The sequence below is a fragment of the Sturnira hondurensis genome, unplaced genomic scaffold, assembly GCF_014824575.4.
Source record: "Sturnira hondurensis isolate 20B ecotype Veracruz unplaced genomic scaffold, ASM1482457v3 Scaffold0013299, whole genome shotgun sequence".
Taxonomy (NCBI): domain Eukaryota; kingdom Metazoa; phylum Chordata; class Mammalia; order Chiroptera; family Phyllostomidae; genus Sturnira; species Sturnira hondurensis.
This window is the reverse complement of record NW_028085930.1, coordinates 5,223,176-5,239,697: the sequence shown is the minus strand read 5'-3', so window position 1 is coordinate 5,239,697 and position 16,522 is coordinate 5,223,176. Positions and strand designations below refer to the sequence as shown.

The 16,522-nt window shown below is 50.3% G+C and overlaps 1 protein-coding gene across 1 annotated transcript in view; it reads right to left on the bottom strand.

Moving 5' to 3' along the window:
* Positions 1-15,976, bottom strand: part of KY (kyphoscoliosis peptidase) — a 45,117-nt gene extending 29,141 nt beyond the window's left edge. Inside the window, exons 1-3 of the mRNA XM_037061236.1 lie at positions 15,768-15,976; positions 12,570-12,626; positions 8,124-8,186 (exon numbers count right to left, since the gene is read on the bottom strand). Coding sequence (XP_036917131.1) covers positions 8,124-8,186; positions 12,570-12,626; positions 15,768-15,903 — 256 coding nt within the window. The 5' untranslated portion in view covers positions 15,904-15,976. The remainder of the gene's footprint in view (positions 1-8,123; positions 8,187-12,569; positions 12,627-15,767) is intronic.
* Positions 15,977-16,522: the final 546 nt, after the last annotated feature.

Genomic DNA, 16,522 nt, shown 5'->3' with positions numbered 1-16,522 from the left:
CAAGTTACCCTTCTCCCTAAACCGACCTGTAGATTTAATGCCATTTCAATCAAACTCCTTGGGGCAATTTTGAAGATTATAGTTATAGACAAGATGATTCTAAAATTCACATAAAAAGATACAGCGACTAGAGCAGCGAAACCAATTTTGAAAAGAAAGTTGGACTCCAAGTATCTGATTTTAAGATGTACTATAAAGCTACAGTAATCACTATAGTGTCATAGCAGGAAAAAGGCAGATACATAGACCCATGAGGATCATGAAGAGTTAAGAAACAGCCACACAAATACGGCAAACTAACTTTTTTACAAAAGTGCCAAGCCAATCCAACTAGAAAATGGGTAAAAGAACAGATGTTTTGCCAAAACAGAAATGGCAAGTAAGCACCTAAAAAATGTCCAACATGATTAACCATTAGAATGCAAATTAAAATCATAATGAAATCTCACATTTATTAGAGGAGCAATAATAAAAATAGAGATAATACTATACGCTGACAAAGTTGTGGAGAAACTGGATCTCTCATACATTTCTGGTGGTGGTGTAAAATGGTATAGCCATTCTTGAAAACAGTCTGGCAGTTTCTTACAAAACAAAACATATACTTAAATATAACCCAACTACTGCACTCTTGGACTTTTAACCCATAGAAAAATTTATGTTCACACAAAAACCTCTACACAAATGTTTACATGAGCCCTACTCATAATCACTCCAGACTGGAAATGACCTAAATGTCCTTTGGTGGGTGAATGGATAAACACCCTGCAGTACATCCATTTTAGGACTAATTTCCAATAATACTGAGAGACTCTGAGGACTGATGGGAGGACATGATAGAATCTGCATGAGATATGGAAATTGAAAATGCAAAGTAAGAGTATAGCAAGCATGCTTTTTGTAACCTGGTTTCTCTACCTGTCTTTACATGTCGGTGAATACAGTCATATGCCACCATATTGCATGGCTGCCTGGTACTCTGTTCCATAGATGGTTCATACTCCATATAAACAACCCCTTTTTCATTGGACAGTTAACTTTTCCCAAATGTTTCGCTATTATAAACAGTGATGCGATGAACATTCCGATGCACACCCCTTCACATACTTTTCAAATCAGTAACGTCGAATGAATTCTTAAACATTGATCAAAAGGTATAAAGATTTTTAAGACTTTTATTAGATATTGGCAACCTTTACTCATGAATGATTTTATCAGTTTATGACCACACCTACAGAGCAAGGAAATACCCATTTTGCTCATTCTTGCTGTTCGATGACAAAACTGGCCATAATGCTTTGTACTTCCTCCTATCAAGAGATCTTTTTGGATAGGCCTTATGACTTGGTTTGGCCAGTTAGCCTGTGGCAGAGGCTCTGAGGGCAGAGGGCAGAGGCCCTCTTACACAGGCTCTGAGCCTGGGCCTCAAGGCACTTTGCCACTTCTGCTCTCATTGTTGGGATTCCAGCCACGACTGCCCTGTGAGTGAGCCTAGGCTGCCCTCCTGGAGGATGGGAGACCACACGGAGCAGAGCTGAGCTATCTCCAGTGAGGCCAACCTAGACCAGCAGGTTCCACCCAGCTCTCCAGCTGCCCACAGCACCTGAGCAAGCCCAGCCAGGACCCACGGTCAGCTGGGCGTGGCTCAGACCAGAATGCCCAGACAGACAATAAGCTGGTAAATGCTTATTGTTTTAAGCTGCTGAATTTTGGAATGATTTGTAACGTAAAAAAATACATCTCGACTACCTTCACTGACACTTGATTTTTATCAATCCTTTAACTTTTTATCAATGGATAATGACATTTCGTTGTTTTTGTGTATTTCTTTCAGTTTTAATCTAGTATGTTTCATACATTTATTTGCCACTCTAAATTCTTATTTTGTGGATAGCCTAGTTTCCTACTGATGTATTATTTTCCCCTTACTACTTTTGTAAGAGCTCTTTTGATTAATGCTTTGCCTGCTAAATGTGTTACAATTATTTTTCACAGAATAACAATACTGACTTTCTTGTACAGCTCATAAACTTGCTCTACATGCCAAAGACAGTAATTCTCAGACAATTTAAAAAGATGCAACACAGCCTCCTGAGGCACTACTTTGAGGAGGTTAACATTCATTTTGAGTATAGTTTCTAGAACATTCATTTTCAAAGAAAATCAGCCTTTGGCTTTATAATTATGACGTTAAGCATTTCAGGGTTAAAAGCATGATTTGGTTTTGGTTTTCAGATTGGGTGCCATTGCCCTCAGCAGCCAAGGTTTCCTGTGTGTCTTCTCACGATGGGGCGGCCTGGGCCTGTTCTCCTTTGAGTTTTCACTTACCCACCCGAAACACTTTCAGGTGTTTTTTTAAAGTAAACGCATCTATTTTTAAAATTTATTTATTTATTTATTTTTAGAGAGAGGGTAAGGGAGAGAGAGAGGGAGCGAACACTGGTAATTTGTGGTTGCCTCTCATGTGCCCCTCCCCCAGAGGGGACCTGGCCCACAACATGTGCCCTGACTGGGAATTGAACCTGTGACCCTTAGCTTTGTAGGCCCGCACTCAACCCACTGAGCCACACCAGCCAGGGCTTGAGATGCTTTTTAAAGGGGATGCCAAACTGTACTGAGGTGCAAGATGCCTTGTGAAGACAAAAATCGAGAAACATGACCACTCTTTCCCCTTTGGCGGGTTTCAGTATACAATGCTCCGAGAAGTCCCACAGCAAAGAAGGCTCCTGGCTCAGTACTATTCCATCACACACGGTTTGGGAAGTGCCGCACTAGAACCATCTCTAAAAGCTTAGAGAAACGGCAAAACTGACCGACTTGTTGGTTTAGGGCTCTACAATCAACCTCTTCCCCAAACTCGCCCTAATGTCCAGGAACCCAGTTCAGCCTCACCACCTTTTTGTCAAAGAATGAACAAACTGAAAAACCACCCTTTAATATAATGCTGAAGCCCTTCCGAGGGCGAGTTATGAGGGAGTCTCACGTGTGGAACGCAGCCTTGGCCAGGAAGCTCCACCCGCCACCATTTCTCATCTCTTCTCTCCTTCCTGCTCTTCCTCTTCTCTCTCCCCTCTTGGACAGAGGCCAATGTCCAACATTCTCCTAATTCCCACTTCCTGTCTCTTTCCCAAAGAGGCGCTGCTGACCAGTTCCCTCTGCAGAGGAACGGCAAAGCTCCCCGGCCTGCCTGACGTGTCCGGGAGGGTGATCCCAGCTCTTGTTTGCGGGCATGTAAGGGCCCTTCCAGGAGACTCTCTGCTCCAGGAACCGGGCCTGGGACTGGGCTCTGGTCTCCAGGTGAGCAGCATTCGCGGCACAGCCCCATGCTTCCTAGTGGTAAGAGTTTGCAGACTATAGCATTCCTGTATCAAATAAAACTCTTAATTTAGGGAAAAAATTAATTTGGCCACTCTTCAATGATAAAGAGCAGAACATCATTGAGAACAAAATTTAAAGTAAGATCTAAACCCTAAGGACAGATATCATTATACTAATCTTAATAGATCCAACCAAACCCAAAGGAGGTCCTTCCTCAGGTCACTTGGCTGGCTCTCTCATGACATCCCTCCCTAGTTCTACCAGTTGTCCCGCAAGTAACATTTCTCAAGCTGCAGTTCTGGCTGTCTCAGTGAAAGGGTGTTAATGACTGTTTTCTGCTATCCCCAAGAAGTGACTCCCAGGTCTTCTCCCACATGCTGTGGGCTCTGCTCCCTTTTCCCTACCTTCTCAGGAATGGAGATGCAGCGGGCAAGCCCCGGCATGTCCCTGGCACGCTGCTTTGGCCTGCCATTTACCCGGCCAGCAGAGTCCTCCCACCTGACAGCTTCTCTCCAGGTCCCTGCAAGCTTGAATCAGGGTTTGTCTGATGGCCTAATTTGCTCAGAATTACTAATGCAGAGATGGCAAACAGATTTTTGTGTTGTTCATTAACTCTGATTGAAAGTGGCTGCTGGGAGCATTGATCAGTTGGCAAAGACTATCAGGCATGTGTGTGTGTGAATGTGTGTGCATGTGAGTGTACACAGAGGTACGTGTAGGAAATGAGGCATTTATCTCAGATACCTGCCATTGTTGACTTACGGTGTTCATTAACTCTTTCCATGACCGGCTGCCACATTTACAACCTGAACTCTTTGCCTCGGAATATTTTCCTCTGGTAGTTGAATGCCTGAAAACCTCAGCTAGAGCATTTTGAAAATACCCTTAAATGGACTCTAGCTAGGTGTTCACCAGAGACTTGCTGTGGCTTCCACCCTAGCAGTGCAGTAGTAAGCTTCCGTGCAGGGCACGGGGAGCTGGGACATCCCTGGAACAGCTCGCTGGATGGTGGCGGGGGGGGGGGGGGCGGGGGGCGGGGGGGGGGAGTCCAGCTTTGTAGAATGCTCAGCAGGCGCAGCTGGAGGCGATATGAAAGCCACACTCAGCAGCTCTAGTTATGAGATGACAACTGAGTGTGCAGAGCTCAGGGCTGAGACCACGGGGGCCCTGCTGGCATGTGTGATGAAGGGCATCTCTTGCGGCCCTAACTGACCCGGCTTTCACTGGGTTCTTGAAAACACAACTATTGATGATTCCTTCTGCAGAGTGGGGCTCCATGGGCATATCTCAGGCCTGGGAACATGGCAGTTTGGCCCTAGTGCTGAGCGATCACAGAAGGCAGAGTGTCTGCATGGAGATAAGGCGACGACCTGGAAGGATGCGAGCCTCAACAGAAAACGAACTCCAATAATCACCATGGCGGCCCGATGTCCAGGGCGCCAGTGAGTGCTCTCCTCTCATTCAACCCCCACACCTATTACAGACTAATCACCTGAAGCCCCTTCCACCGGAAGATCCAAGATTCCAATGATCTTTTGTCATCTATTGTATCAAATCTTCCATTGAATGACAAGGTGAAGAAGAAAGACAAGCTGAACTATTTCAAGTAGCAAGTTCTGACTGAAATTTCTTGTCCAGCCAAAAGATAAGGAGGGTGCTGCACCCAGACTGTCCCCCTGAGACTGGTCCCTGCCCTGTACGGAAGGGGGCCTATGGTGGAGTAGCTATGCCCACTGGCGCTGGGAGTGCACAGACATGGGCTTAACTCCCAGGCCTGACATGTGCCAGCTGTGTAACTAAAGTCTTCCTGGCCCCCATTTCCCCATCTGTAAAACGGGAAGGATAACCTACACAGAAGGTGGTTGTGGGATTAAATGAGGTCACCCTGAAAAGGGGCTCAGGTCACTGACTGGCCCACACCAAGTGCTCCCCCAGCTGCTGAGAAAGCTGCACCGGGGGGCTGGTGTGGTTCACAGAACAGAGCTCGTGAGCAGCCAGGCTCACTGGATGAGTGGAAAAGTGGCCCGTGGAACACTGATGTCCCCGGTTACTATCATCCAAAACAGCAGGTACGTGGTTGTAGGCACTGGCACCAACCTCAACAAGGCCAAGTCTGAATCCTTCACGTTCTTTCCCTAAAAGGCACCTCTCCTGTAGCTCCTCCATCTCCACCCTCAGCTCCCAAACCTTAACTCCTCTCTTTTTCTTACACCCCAATCCACACTGTGGGGAGACCTCTCTTGCTTGTTTCATCATGCTGCCTCCCACGGGTATGCACCCACCTTCGTCCACTTGTGTCTATTCTCTAGACTTTGGGGGGTCTCATAATGAAAACTAAGTGGTTTCCAACAGCACTCAGATTACAAGCCAGCACACTGAGGGTAGCCTCACAGGCCCTGCAGGATCTGCCCCGTGTCCTCTCTGACTCATCTCTGCCACTCCCACCTTGCCCACGCCCCTCCAGCCACAGTGACCCGCTCTCGGCTTCCTGAACACACCTGTGCTCCCTTTGCCGGAAGCTCTTCCCCAGGTGTCTGCATAGCATGCTCCCTCACCTCCTCCCTTACTCAAATGTCACCTTCTCAGGGAGACCTTTTGCAACTATTCTAAATTGTCCCCTGTGGGAGGCTTTGTGATGGCCCTTGAAGATACCATGTCCCAATTCCAGGAACCTGTGCATGCACCTTATATACCAAAGGGGACTTTGCAGATGTGATTAAAGTGAAGGATCTCGTGCTGGCGAGGGAGTGGGGATGGGGTGGGGGTAGGGATAGGAAGATTATTCCAGATTATGCGTTACTTTGGAGCTCAGTGTAACCACAGGATTCTTATAAAACAGAGGCAGAGGGAGATTTAACGACTTCCATGGGGAAAAGGCAATGTGACAATAGAAGCAAAGATTAGAGTGACCCAGCTACAGGTCAAGGGCCTCTGGTGCCGTCACAGCCTCCAGAAGCTGGAAGAGACCAGGAACAGATGCTCCCCGTGAGCCTCCAACAGGACCATGCCCTGCGGACGCTTTGACTGTAGCCCCACGAGATTTATTTGAAACTTGGGGTCTCTGGAACTATTTAATTAAGAGAGTAAATGTGTGTTAAGTCGCCAAGTTTGCGATAATTTGTTACAGCAGCCATAGGGAGCTAATATACACCCAGGTGCACATACATCCACTCCTTATTCTCCTTTCTGCTTTACCTTCCCTTCTAGTCCTATCTGACACCCTTCATTGTGGTCAGCTCTTTCCCACTAGGGTGTCAGCTCCATGGGGACAGGAGTCTGTGTCTGTTTTCTTCTCTAACAAATCCCCGGAGCTGCCTCCGACACTGCTTTTTGGGGAATGAATGGGTCAGTGTCAGTGTGAACTCTAGCTAGGCCCCAAATGGGGAGCCTTCCACTCGCTGTGGCTCAGGATCCCACAGGACCCTGCCAGGCTGGCCCATCCGATCTACACAGGGATCCTTCCTTCTCATGGGATGCCAACGCTGCCGCTGCCCTCCTTCATGCCCCTCTGGAAGCTTTGAATGCTGAGAGGTGGCATGCGAGTGGCACACGTGAGCCAGGGTATGCTGTGCCAGGTGTGGCTCTGGTGACAAGGAGGCCCCATCCCACCCCAGCTGCCTAGAACACAGGGGAGGCAGTGCCATGCTGCGGTCTGGCCCTAGAGTCAGCCTCAGGGACTGAAGCACTCCCAGCCTCAACTTTCTCCTGTGTAACAAGGCTTCAACAAGGGGTGTGGCCAGAACTAAGAGAGATAAGTGGTCGCTAATCCACTCTCATGTCAGTGAATATTGTTTATTCTTGTTTCGTGCCAGCTGCTTGCTGCTAGTCCAGAGAAGCAGTGGGGCCCAGGCTGGTCCTTGTGCTCAGGGTGGGAGGCAGGGCACCTGCCTAAAAGCTAGAATTCTAACCTAAAGAGGTGCTGACCCAGGCTGCAGGGACAGGCAGCTGCCTTGTCCTGGAGACCACATTGACAGGCCCTCCCTGCATGTGTTGTGGAGGGCAGTTCCTTGAGGCTCCCAGCCCTCCAGGGAGCCACCAATGCCCCCACCCCGGCAGATAATCTCTTTATGGGTTAGGACAACAGTGCTGAGAGTGCCGGTGGTGAACTCTCAGGGCCGTTCTTCGGAGAGCTCTCAGATACCAGGCCCCGGTCTTTAATGAAGAATAGGAAACTGAAGCGGGGTGGGGGTCTCTAACCCGGCCTTGCCTCCAGGTTCAATGGTGGAGCCCTGCTCCTCCACGTGAGCCAGTGGGGGAAGCTGGTTCATGGGTAGGGGGCTGTGGTGGAAACAGAGTTTGAAGGTTAACAGCTCAGGACTTGGTGGTGGTTGGCGGGAATGAATGGGTCAGTGTCAGTGTGAACTCTGGTTAGGACAATTGCCAGCTCTGAATCTTGCCAGCCACTTGATCTTGAACACACGTCAACCTTTCCATGCCTCAGTTTACTCATCTGTAAAATGAGGATTACAGGAGCACCAATCAAACAGCATTGTTGTGAGGCTTAATTTACATGAGAATCATGTAAACGGCTTGGCTGTGTGCCTGGCACGTGGTGAGCGCTCAATAAATGTTAGTTATGGTGACGTCAATGACATCAGCGGGCTCTGTAGCCCAAGGACTATTTCTTGATCCCATGTTACCACACATGCTCTCATTGCTTCCCATGGATGTGAGAAGAGGGAAAGGGGGCTCCGATGTCCCCGGGGCAGGGAGGACCCTACTCCCCACAGTCCGAGCTCTGCATTCGGCTGTCTCTGGCTCACAGGAGCTGGAGAGCAGGTCATGACTGGCAGCGAATTCCTTACCTTGGTTGTCGTAGGAAGTGATGACCTGGGTCTGCTGAGGATGCCACTTCTCTGCCAGGTTTCCTATTTAAGGAAGACAGAGGGACCTGCAGTGACCACTGGGACCACAGTGGAATTTTCCCTGGGGCAGAGTGGGGAGCTGTGTATGTCTGCAAAAAAAGCAGGCTATGTAGGGGGGGGGCAGTTCATCCTGGGCCTGGCCCGAACACGTGCCCACCCACCTGCATGGCCCCGCGGCGTGAATACACCCCTGAATGCAGGGGCAAGGGACGGGGAGCCCTGTGCACCCACCCTCACACTGCCCAGCGGGTGCCAACACAGATTCTTTTTTTGTACTTTCACTTCTAGCTTCTTTGGATTATTGGACTCACGGTTTTTAGTTTTCCTCATAGTTTTCAAAATAAATGCAAGGTCTGGCACAAATAACACCCTTTTTTATTACAAAATTTTTTATTACAGAATCATAAGCATGTAATTCTGTAACATAACAATAGCACACCCAAGCACACCATATGACATTCTAGGTGAAATGTTCAAATTAAAACTATAAATTATTACACCCATATTATTACCCTACCAACGACATTCAAGCAGGTGTTACTTCTGCCAGATGCTGTATATCCAAACTTTTATAGCATCATGAATGTAGTTCTTTAGATTATTTTTGAAGATACTAATGAGATTCTCTTCCTTTTAAAAAAATTTATTGAATTTATTGGGGTGACACTGGTTAATAAAATTACGTATGTTTCAGGTGTACAATTCTATAATACATCATCTGTATGTTGTATTATGTTTTCACCACCCCACACGGACTCTTCCGAAGGAACTGAGGACACTTTCGCATGTTAAGTAATCACCACTTCATACTTGGTGTCGCTGGGCACAGTCTCCAAGAGCATGGGGATGCTTGACATTCCCACTTTTTTGGAGAGCAGGCTGAGAGGTTCCTGCCCTGATTTTACAGCTAAGGAACTTTTTAAAAAATATTTTTATTTAGTTATTTTTAGAGGGGAAGGGAAAAAGAAAGAGAGGGAGAGAAACATCAACGTGTGGTTGCCTCTCATGCACCCTCTACTGGGGACCTGACCTGCAACCCAGGACCTGACCATTCCCCTGATGGGGAATCGAACAAGTGACCCTTTGGTTCTTGGGCTGGTGCTTAATCCACTGAGCTATACCATCCAGGACTACAGCTAAGGGACTTATAGCTATGACTGGTTAACTTTTTGCCAGACTCTGCAGCTAGGGAGCATCAGACCTAGGGCTTGAACCCCAAGACTCCTGACTTTTAGCTCAGCCTCCTGCCTCCCTCTGAGAGTGGGGCAGCCTGCCTCCTACTCCAGCCTAGGAGTTGGGGTGACTTGCAGTTTAGTTCAGTTGTACAAACATTTGCAGGGTACCCACTATATGAAAGTGCTCTCCTTGTGCTAAGGACATTGCTGTCCCAAGGACACAGAACTGTCCTCAGAGCCTAGTGGGGTCAAGCTGCTGTGGAGAGATGCCCCATTTCTGCCATGCACCACGAGGAGGAACCCACAGGCTTACCTGCCCCTCTTTTGGGAAGCAACACCTTTCCTACATTGCTCCCTTTATAGCTGCTGACGTAGCCTGGTCTTGCTAAGGTTGCCCTTGAATCTCTGCTTCAGAGGGGTGGGGGAAGGGGCTGGGAAGGGCAAGGTTGTGGAAGTTGGGGAGGTTCCCCCACTGCTAACACCTTGGCCAGCCATCTTTGCCCTGGCCTCCCACCAGTCTGCAGAAAGGCTGTCTGGATTACCACTGGAAGTGACCACTGGGACCGGTGTCTGGGCGTGGAAACAAGCATGACTCTGGGGCAATGGCCTGACCAGGTTCCATTCAGATGATGTCCCCCATGTACCCAACTAGGTATGCTACTCAGTGCTTCCCATGCCTAGGTCCAGGCAGAAGCCAATCATGGTGGGTGGGAAGGGAACTGAGCTGGGCTTGCGATCCATCTGGCAGGGTCTTGCCCTGGAGAAGCCTGCTGGCTCCAGCCTCCTACTAAAAGCAGGCCAGCCAGGACCCTGAGCCCCTGGGCTGCAATAGGTTGATTGGCTGAGGGCCAGCTCCACAAGAACTCCAACCCAGTGTGATGTGGTATGCTGGGTTGGAGCTCAGGCCAGACTCAGGCTAGGGAAGAGGGAGGCCACCTCCTGCGGGCACAGCTGGCTGCACTTCTGCTGGCCCAGGGAAGAAACAAGATCTGGGAAGGGAATCCTCAAGGAAGGCGATTAGCTGGCATAGCTGCTGTGGGGTATTTATAGTCAGGGCTGCACAATTGGTTTCCCTGTGGCTGTGGGGCGTCAGTCTCTGTGCTGCTAGGCAGACTTTAGCCAGGACCAAGGAAAGCAGCCAATCAGAGCAGGGGAAGCCCATTGCTGGACAAGCTGGCGGGTGTGGGGCGGGTGGCTAAGCCCCATATACCAGCTGCTTGGAAAAAGTTTGGATCACTCCAGGCTCCCCCCCATCCTGCCAACGCCCCAGCCCAAGGAGTGCACAGGGCAGCAAAAAGGGGCACATGTGCCCTTTTGGATCAGTCCTATGTTCAGCCACATTTGTGCACACTCCAGGAGCTCAAGCCATCAGCTGCTTCCTTCAGTTTCCAGGGCTGGGTGCCTTGAGTGCCAGCAAGGCAGATATGTACCCAGACTCTCACCACCAGAAAACAGCGATGACTCTAATTTCTGCATGCATGCAAGTGTGCCACTTAAAAAATGAATACAATTTTAGTTTAAATTACATGTATTGGTGGAATGGTCTGAGTTCAAGGCCTCTGTGCAGTCTCTCTTCAGCCCTGTATGTATCTGAGACTCTTAGTTTTTGTAAGAATTACTTTAACCATCCTCTTTATTGGCTGACACATTATGCTAAGACCTACTTCAAATCTTTCAGAAGAGTCTTGTAAGAATTACCACGTCCCTCTGTGTTTTGTTGTATTTTTTCACCCCACTTCCCCCAAACCACAAACCCTGAAGATGATAAAAAGAGGCTGAATTTGGTGGATTTCAATGCTCTCCTGATGAAATAATATGCCTGAGAAGACATAAGATGAATTGCAGACAACCCAGGCAAGGTAAGAGGGCTGTGATGAACCAAGATGCTACATCTCTTTCCTCCCACTGCAGCGCGCATGCCTGTGTGCATACTGGCCAGACACACGTGCCTGCATGAGCTATCCCTTTCTGTGTCCAACAGGTCTCTGGAGGTCTGAGTCTTATGTAATTCTCACGAGCCTGCGGCCCAGTTTCACTAACTTTGGCATCTGCTTCAGTAGAGCTGGAGTAGGCGCACTCCTGTCTGATGGCTCTATAGCAGGGTTAGAGAAGCCATCCCATCCTTGCATGCCCATCAGCTGGGTCTCAGAGGGGTGGCTTCTACGGTGCATGTCTTGAGAATGACTTGTCCCCATGCACAGGGCAGAGGACACACACAGTCATACTGTTCACTTCCAAGATGCTGAGACTCAACTGTAGAAAATGGTGTTATGATTACAATAATTTTAATGTAACCTTGAAAGGGCAGGAGTTCTTGACTACATTGTCTACTGTTTTACCCCCAACAACTAGAACCTTGCCTGGCACTGAGGAAGCATGCAGACCTTTACTGAGGCAATGAATGAACGGATGAATTTACTTTTAGAACTCTATCCTTCCTTCTCGTTACTGTTAGAAGGATGGCAGGGCACAATTATTTGGTCTTGTTCAGTTGTGGTTCTGTCTCCCCATTTGTGGAGGGCCATGGAGGGTGGTTCCTTCATATTAGCTTTGGATGAGTCAGTCATCTGACCCAGGGTCTGATGAGCCCTCTACTGGGGCTCTGTGAGTGGAGATCTGACTCTTCTTAGAATTCTCACACACCCACAGCGCAGTTACTCTGATCCTTGTTCCTAGAGGTGGGGCTAATGCATCTCTCAAAGGCACAGAATAAGGCCCGGTATAGTTGGTCTATGCAAAGAATTCCCAGGAAATCCTGGGCCTGCAGGGAGACAGGCACCTGGCACCAGAGAGAGGAGGCTCTGGAAGCTGACTGCTCTCAGATTTTACGGTGTTCTGGGTCCCAGGCCTCAAGTAATAGCTACTCGAGGCAGGACGCTGTCCTCTCCACTCAGGAAAGTTTTCAAAAGACGGATGCCCTGCAAGACAGGAGCAGCCCCACCTCCATGGGGACACACCCAAACCTCACATTCCACATGAACAAGAAGGTACAAAAGCTTATGGCATTGCCCCCACTCTAGCCTCCAGGAAATTGGGGGGCCTGACACCAGGGAACACTTTCCAGTGGCCCCAGAGGCCGGCTCAGTCGAAAGCCCCCACTTCTGTGTGGTTAGGTGACTAGAGCCAGTCTTCAAACAAGTGAAACCCAATTCGTCCAGTCATTTCTCAACATACTGAATTCCAGATATTAAAAAAAAGGAAGAGAATTTACCATCCGAGCAGTTTCCTTCTAATTTCTGCCAGTTCCGTATTCCATTTGCGACCCCTCCTGTGAAATAACAAGGAATGGCGTGAGGCTTTCTGTGGTGTGGAGACCCAGCCCTGGTGAATGACACGCTAGTTGCCTATGTCTCTGGGTTAAAGTGGGGCTGGTGGAACTTGGCTGTCCTGGGACCCGAGGAAGGCTGCCCATCAATGAGATGCACTTGGGAGCATGAGTGCAACCCTCAAAATTTAAAACATTAAAAAATATTAAAATGATAGTCTACAAGGTGGTAGGGTTGATTATTAGGATCATCCAGGAACAATTTTCTCAGTACAGGGCCCACTTTTCACTCCCATGTCTCCATTGCATAAATAAGGAAGGATTATTGTTGAAGATGTATGCCATTCATTTGCTTGCCTATTTCTGTATGTGGCAAATCTCCCATTTTAGAGCTTTGATGTGGGGTGAGAGTGGGCAAAGACTGCCTATCCCTGTGGGAATGGAAAGTGATGATTTCCTGCTTTCCCAGCCTCCCTTGCAGCTAGAGCATGAATGTGTGTGGCCTAGGAATGGTCAGTCAGCAGCACCTGTGTCCAATTCTGTCTTGGGACCTGGTGAGGTGACAATGAAGAGAATGAAAGCTCTCTCTCTTGTGACAGTTGGAAGTGGGGGCTGCAAGGTCACCCAGTTCCTGGCACAGAGCTGGCATACGTTCCAGCAGTGGAAACAGCTGCAAAAAAATCAAGTTCCTGGTGCAAAAGGAGCACATAATGCTCCTTGGTGGCAGCTCTGCTGCACAACTCACGGTGCTGTTCCCAGACACGCAGCCTCAGGCCTGCTCTCCAGCTCTCTCAGCCACCCCAAGTCCCTCCTTTCAGCAGAACCCTCTGCAGTCAGCAACTGGGACCTACCACCCGGAATTCACACACACACTTGGAGTGGAATGCTCATGTCACATATACTCTGGGGATAAAACCTAAAACAATAAACTCTTTCAGACTTGGTGCAGGTGCCTGTACGCCACCTGTCCATGGCCAGAGAGGACTTGAAGGCCCCCAGGCATATTTTTGAGAAGCATTTCTCTAATGGAATGGCTGGGAAGATGCTAGGGCCCTAGAAGAAAAGGGAGAGAGCACCTGTTAGCCTTGCAGCCCAAATCCCTGGTGCTACACTCCTTGCCTCCTGTCCCTTTGACACTTTTCTGTCACAAAGACACAGCAGAAAGTCACCTAGTCACTTCTTCACTCAGTCTTCTGCATGGTGACGGTACCTGAGCTCAGGCCCACTTTTGCAGAGCTGAGGACCTGAAGTGGGGAGGAAACAGGAGATGCCTGGAAGTGGGCATGGGTGACTTTTGGATCCTGTGCATTAACAAGAGGCCTTGGAACAAGCGAATCTTACTCAGCATTTCCCCTCCCTAGACTGCGTGGGCTTGGAAGCTGGCTTAGCCAGGGGTCTCCTAGACATCCCCACTGCCCAGCAGGCCTCAGCTCTGGTGCATGCTCCCTCATCTCTGCTCTGGTGAGAACTGTCTGACTGAGTATGTGACACAGGTCTCTCCACTGACATAGGCTCTGGAAGAAACATCTGTTAGGAAACTAGTTGGAGAAAAATAGCAGAAAGGGCTCAGCAAGCAGGGTCTACTTTCCCTGACTCCAGATCGAGTGCATTGATCGGGAGTCATGTGGGGTTTGTGGGAGCTGTTTGACCCCTTCTGCAGCAGTGCCAACCCCAGGCATTCCTGGAGCTTCCCTGTGTTCTTCAGCCTTTCTTGCTAGTGACAGAGTGTTTAGGAGAGACGTGATCAGAGCGGGAGATGGAAGTAAGGACTCACTATCTGACCCAGAGCTGGGCCTCGTGGGGGCCCTCTGGCTGTGCCTCACACAGTGAGGCTTTCTGGACTGAGTCGTGTCTAGTTGGAGCAGTCTCAGCAGACTGCTCCAGTCTCTGCCAATTTCATCATTGCAAATACTTTGGGTGGGCATTTCCCCTTCTTCCAGGAGCAGCTCTGAGAACTAAAGAACCAACCAACGCAAGCAACTGTTGGCCCCCAAATTCCTCTCGGGACTGGAGTACCTGTCAACATTCTCAGCTCTCTAGAATCATTTTTTCCCTGCTTTTCTCCCCAAGGGGTCACCAGGAGCTATGGGGCAGCTCCAGCCCCTGTGACTGGCGGGGACAAAGCCATCCATGGCATCATTGCTTCAGTGTGGCAGGTGGAAGGGGGATGTTCAATGTACAAGGGGACTCTAGGGTCAGAAGAGCCAAGGCAGACTTCAAGGAGCTCAGGAGCTGGAGGGGAAGCTGGAGGCAGAAGCCGTTTTACTGCTCCGGCTGCTGAGCACCACTCTCAAAGCACGGGCGCACAGTCAGTCCAGTGCATGCACACACCACCCTGCCAGGGTTCCCGAGGGCTTCCTCCTAGACCCAGGACCCAGAGGTTCTCAGACATCTGAGGGGCTTAGCTAACAATTATTATGCATCTCTACCCTCTTCACGCTGTGTCTGTCCTCTTCTCTGGAGTGTACAGAGGCCTAGGATCTGCTTTCCCCAGTCATTCTGTACACGGTCACTTTATTTTATCAGTCTACACTTTACCAGGAAGTCTGAAGGAAAGGAAAACTAAGTTAAGGTGGGAAGAACATATTTCAAGCCTAACCCTATCCAAGCTTGTGTGCCCTTTACACCTGTTATGCCTTCCGTAGAAAAGGGGGGGGGGAGGGCTCCAAAAAGGGAAACTGAGGCTTCGAGTTGTGCAAGGGCATGATGGGAGCGCCCCATCTTCAAGTCTGACTCAGCACACAGATTTCCTTGGGGACCCTGCACCCTGCACCCTGCACCCTGCACTGCCATACGGGGAGCTGGCTTTGGCCACCCAGAGGCAGGCCTGAGGCTCTGGCCCCTTCTTTCAGGGCATCTTCCAACCCAATCTGCACCTTTCAGAGAGCAGTTGGAGAAACTGGCAGCCGGGGTTGAGGGAAGCACCCACAGGCAGGCACAGGGAGTCAACTCAGGGCAGTCACGGGGCTGCACGTTGCCAAGGGACGCCAGAGCCACAGCATCGAGGTGCAGGCAGCCATGGGGAGAGGGTCGGTGTGGCTGACCTCGTTCTGGGGCGCGTGAGGCGCCCCCACGGCGGGTGGGCCCTGGGGAGAAGAGGCCGAGGTGCCGGGGCCTCCAGGGGTCCGGCCGGGCACGCGTTACCTCCTCTGCGCTGAGGCGGTGCGCCCGGGTCCGCCTGCCCGTCCGAGTGCGTGCCTTGCGCAGCGCGCCGCTTCTCCGAGTGCACGATCAGCAGCATGTCGAAGGACACGGCGTTGCTGTCTTTCTTCAGCGCCATGGTGCCGCCTCACTCCCCGCCCGCGCGCCGCGGCTGCTCGCAAGCCTGCCTGCGCTGCAAATGGCCCCGTGCGCGCCGCTCCCCGTCCGGCGCGGGAGAGGGCGAGGGCGCGGGAGAGGGCGCTCCCCTGCCACCGAGCCGCTGCGCGCTGCGTTTCGCTGACTCTGCCAAACACGCCATTAGGGCCCGCCCGGGAGGGCGCTCCCCTAATGAAGCAGCTCTAAGTCACCTTTGAAAGGAAATCCCCGGCTGAGCCCAGACCTGCACCGAGGACGCGGGCCCCAGAGCCTCCCGCCCTGCATGCACCCCTGCCTGCTGTCCCTAGCGCTGGAAGCACTTGTCCCGGACTTCAGGACTGTCCTCTGGCTGGTTGGCTCGCTCCATCCCTGCCATCTCCAGGGGGTAGGGGGTTCCCCAAGAAGGACCGTAGCAGTCCTTCTCTGAAAGCCATGGCAAATACAGAATCGCACAGTGCTGTCAACAGTGAGAGTCAGTTTAGGCAGGGAAACGAAAAACAATAAGCAGGCTCCAGATTGACTTGCGAGGTGTGGAGAAACTGAACAACTTTTGGCATTGGCTCTACTTCATCCTGGGGTGGGTTTTGCAGGTTGACATCTCC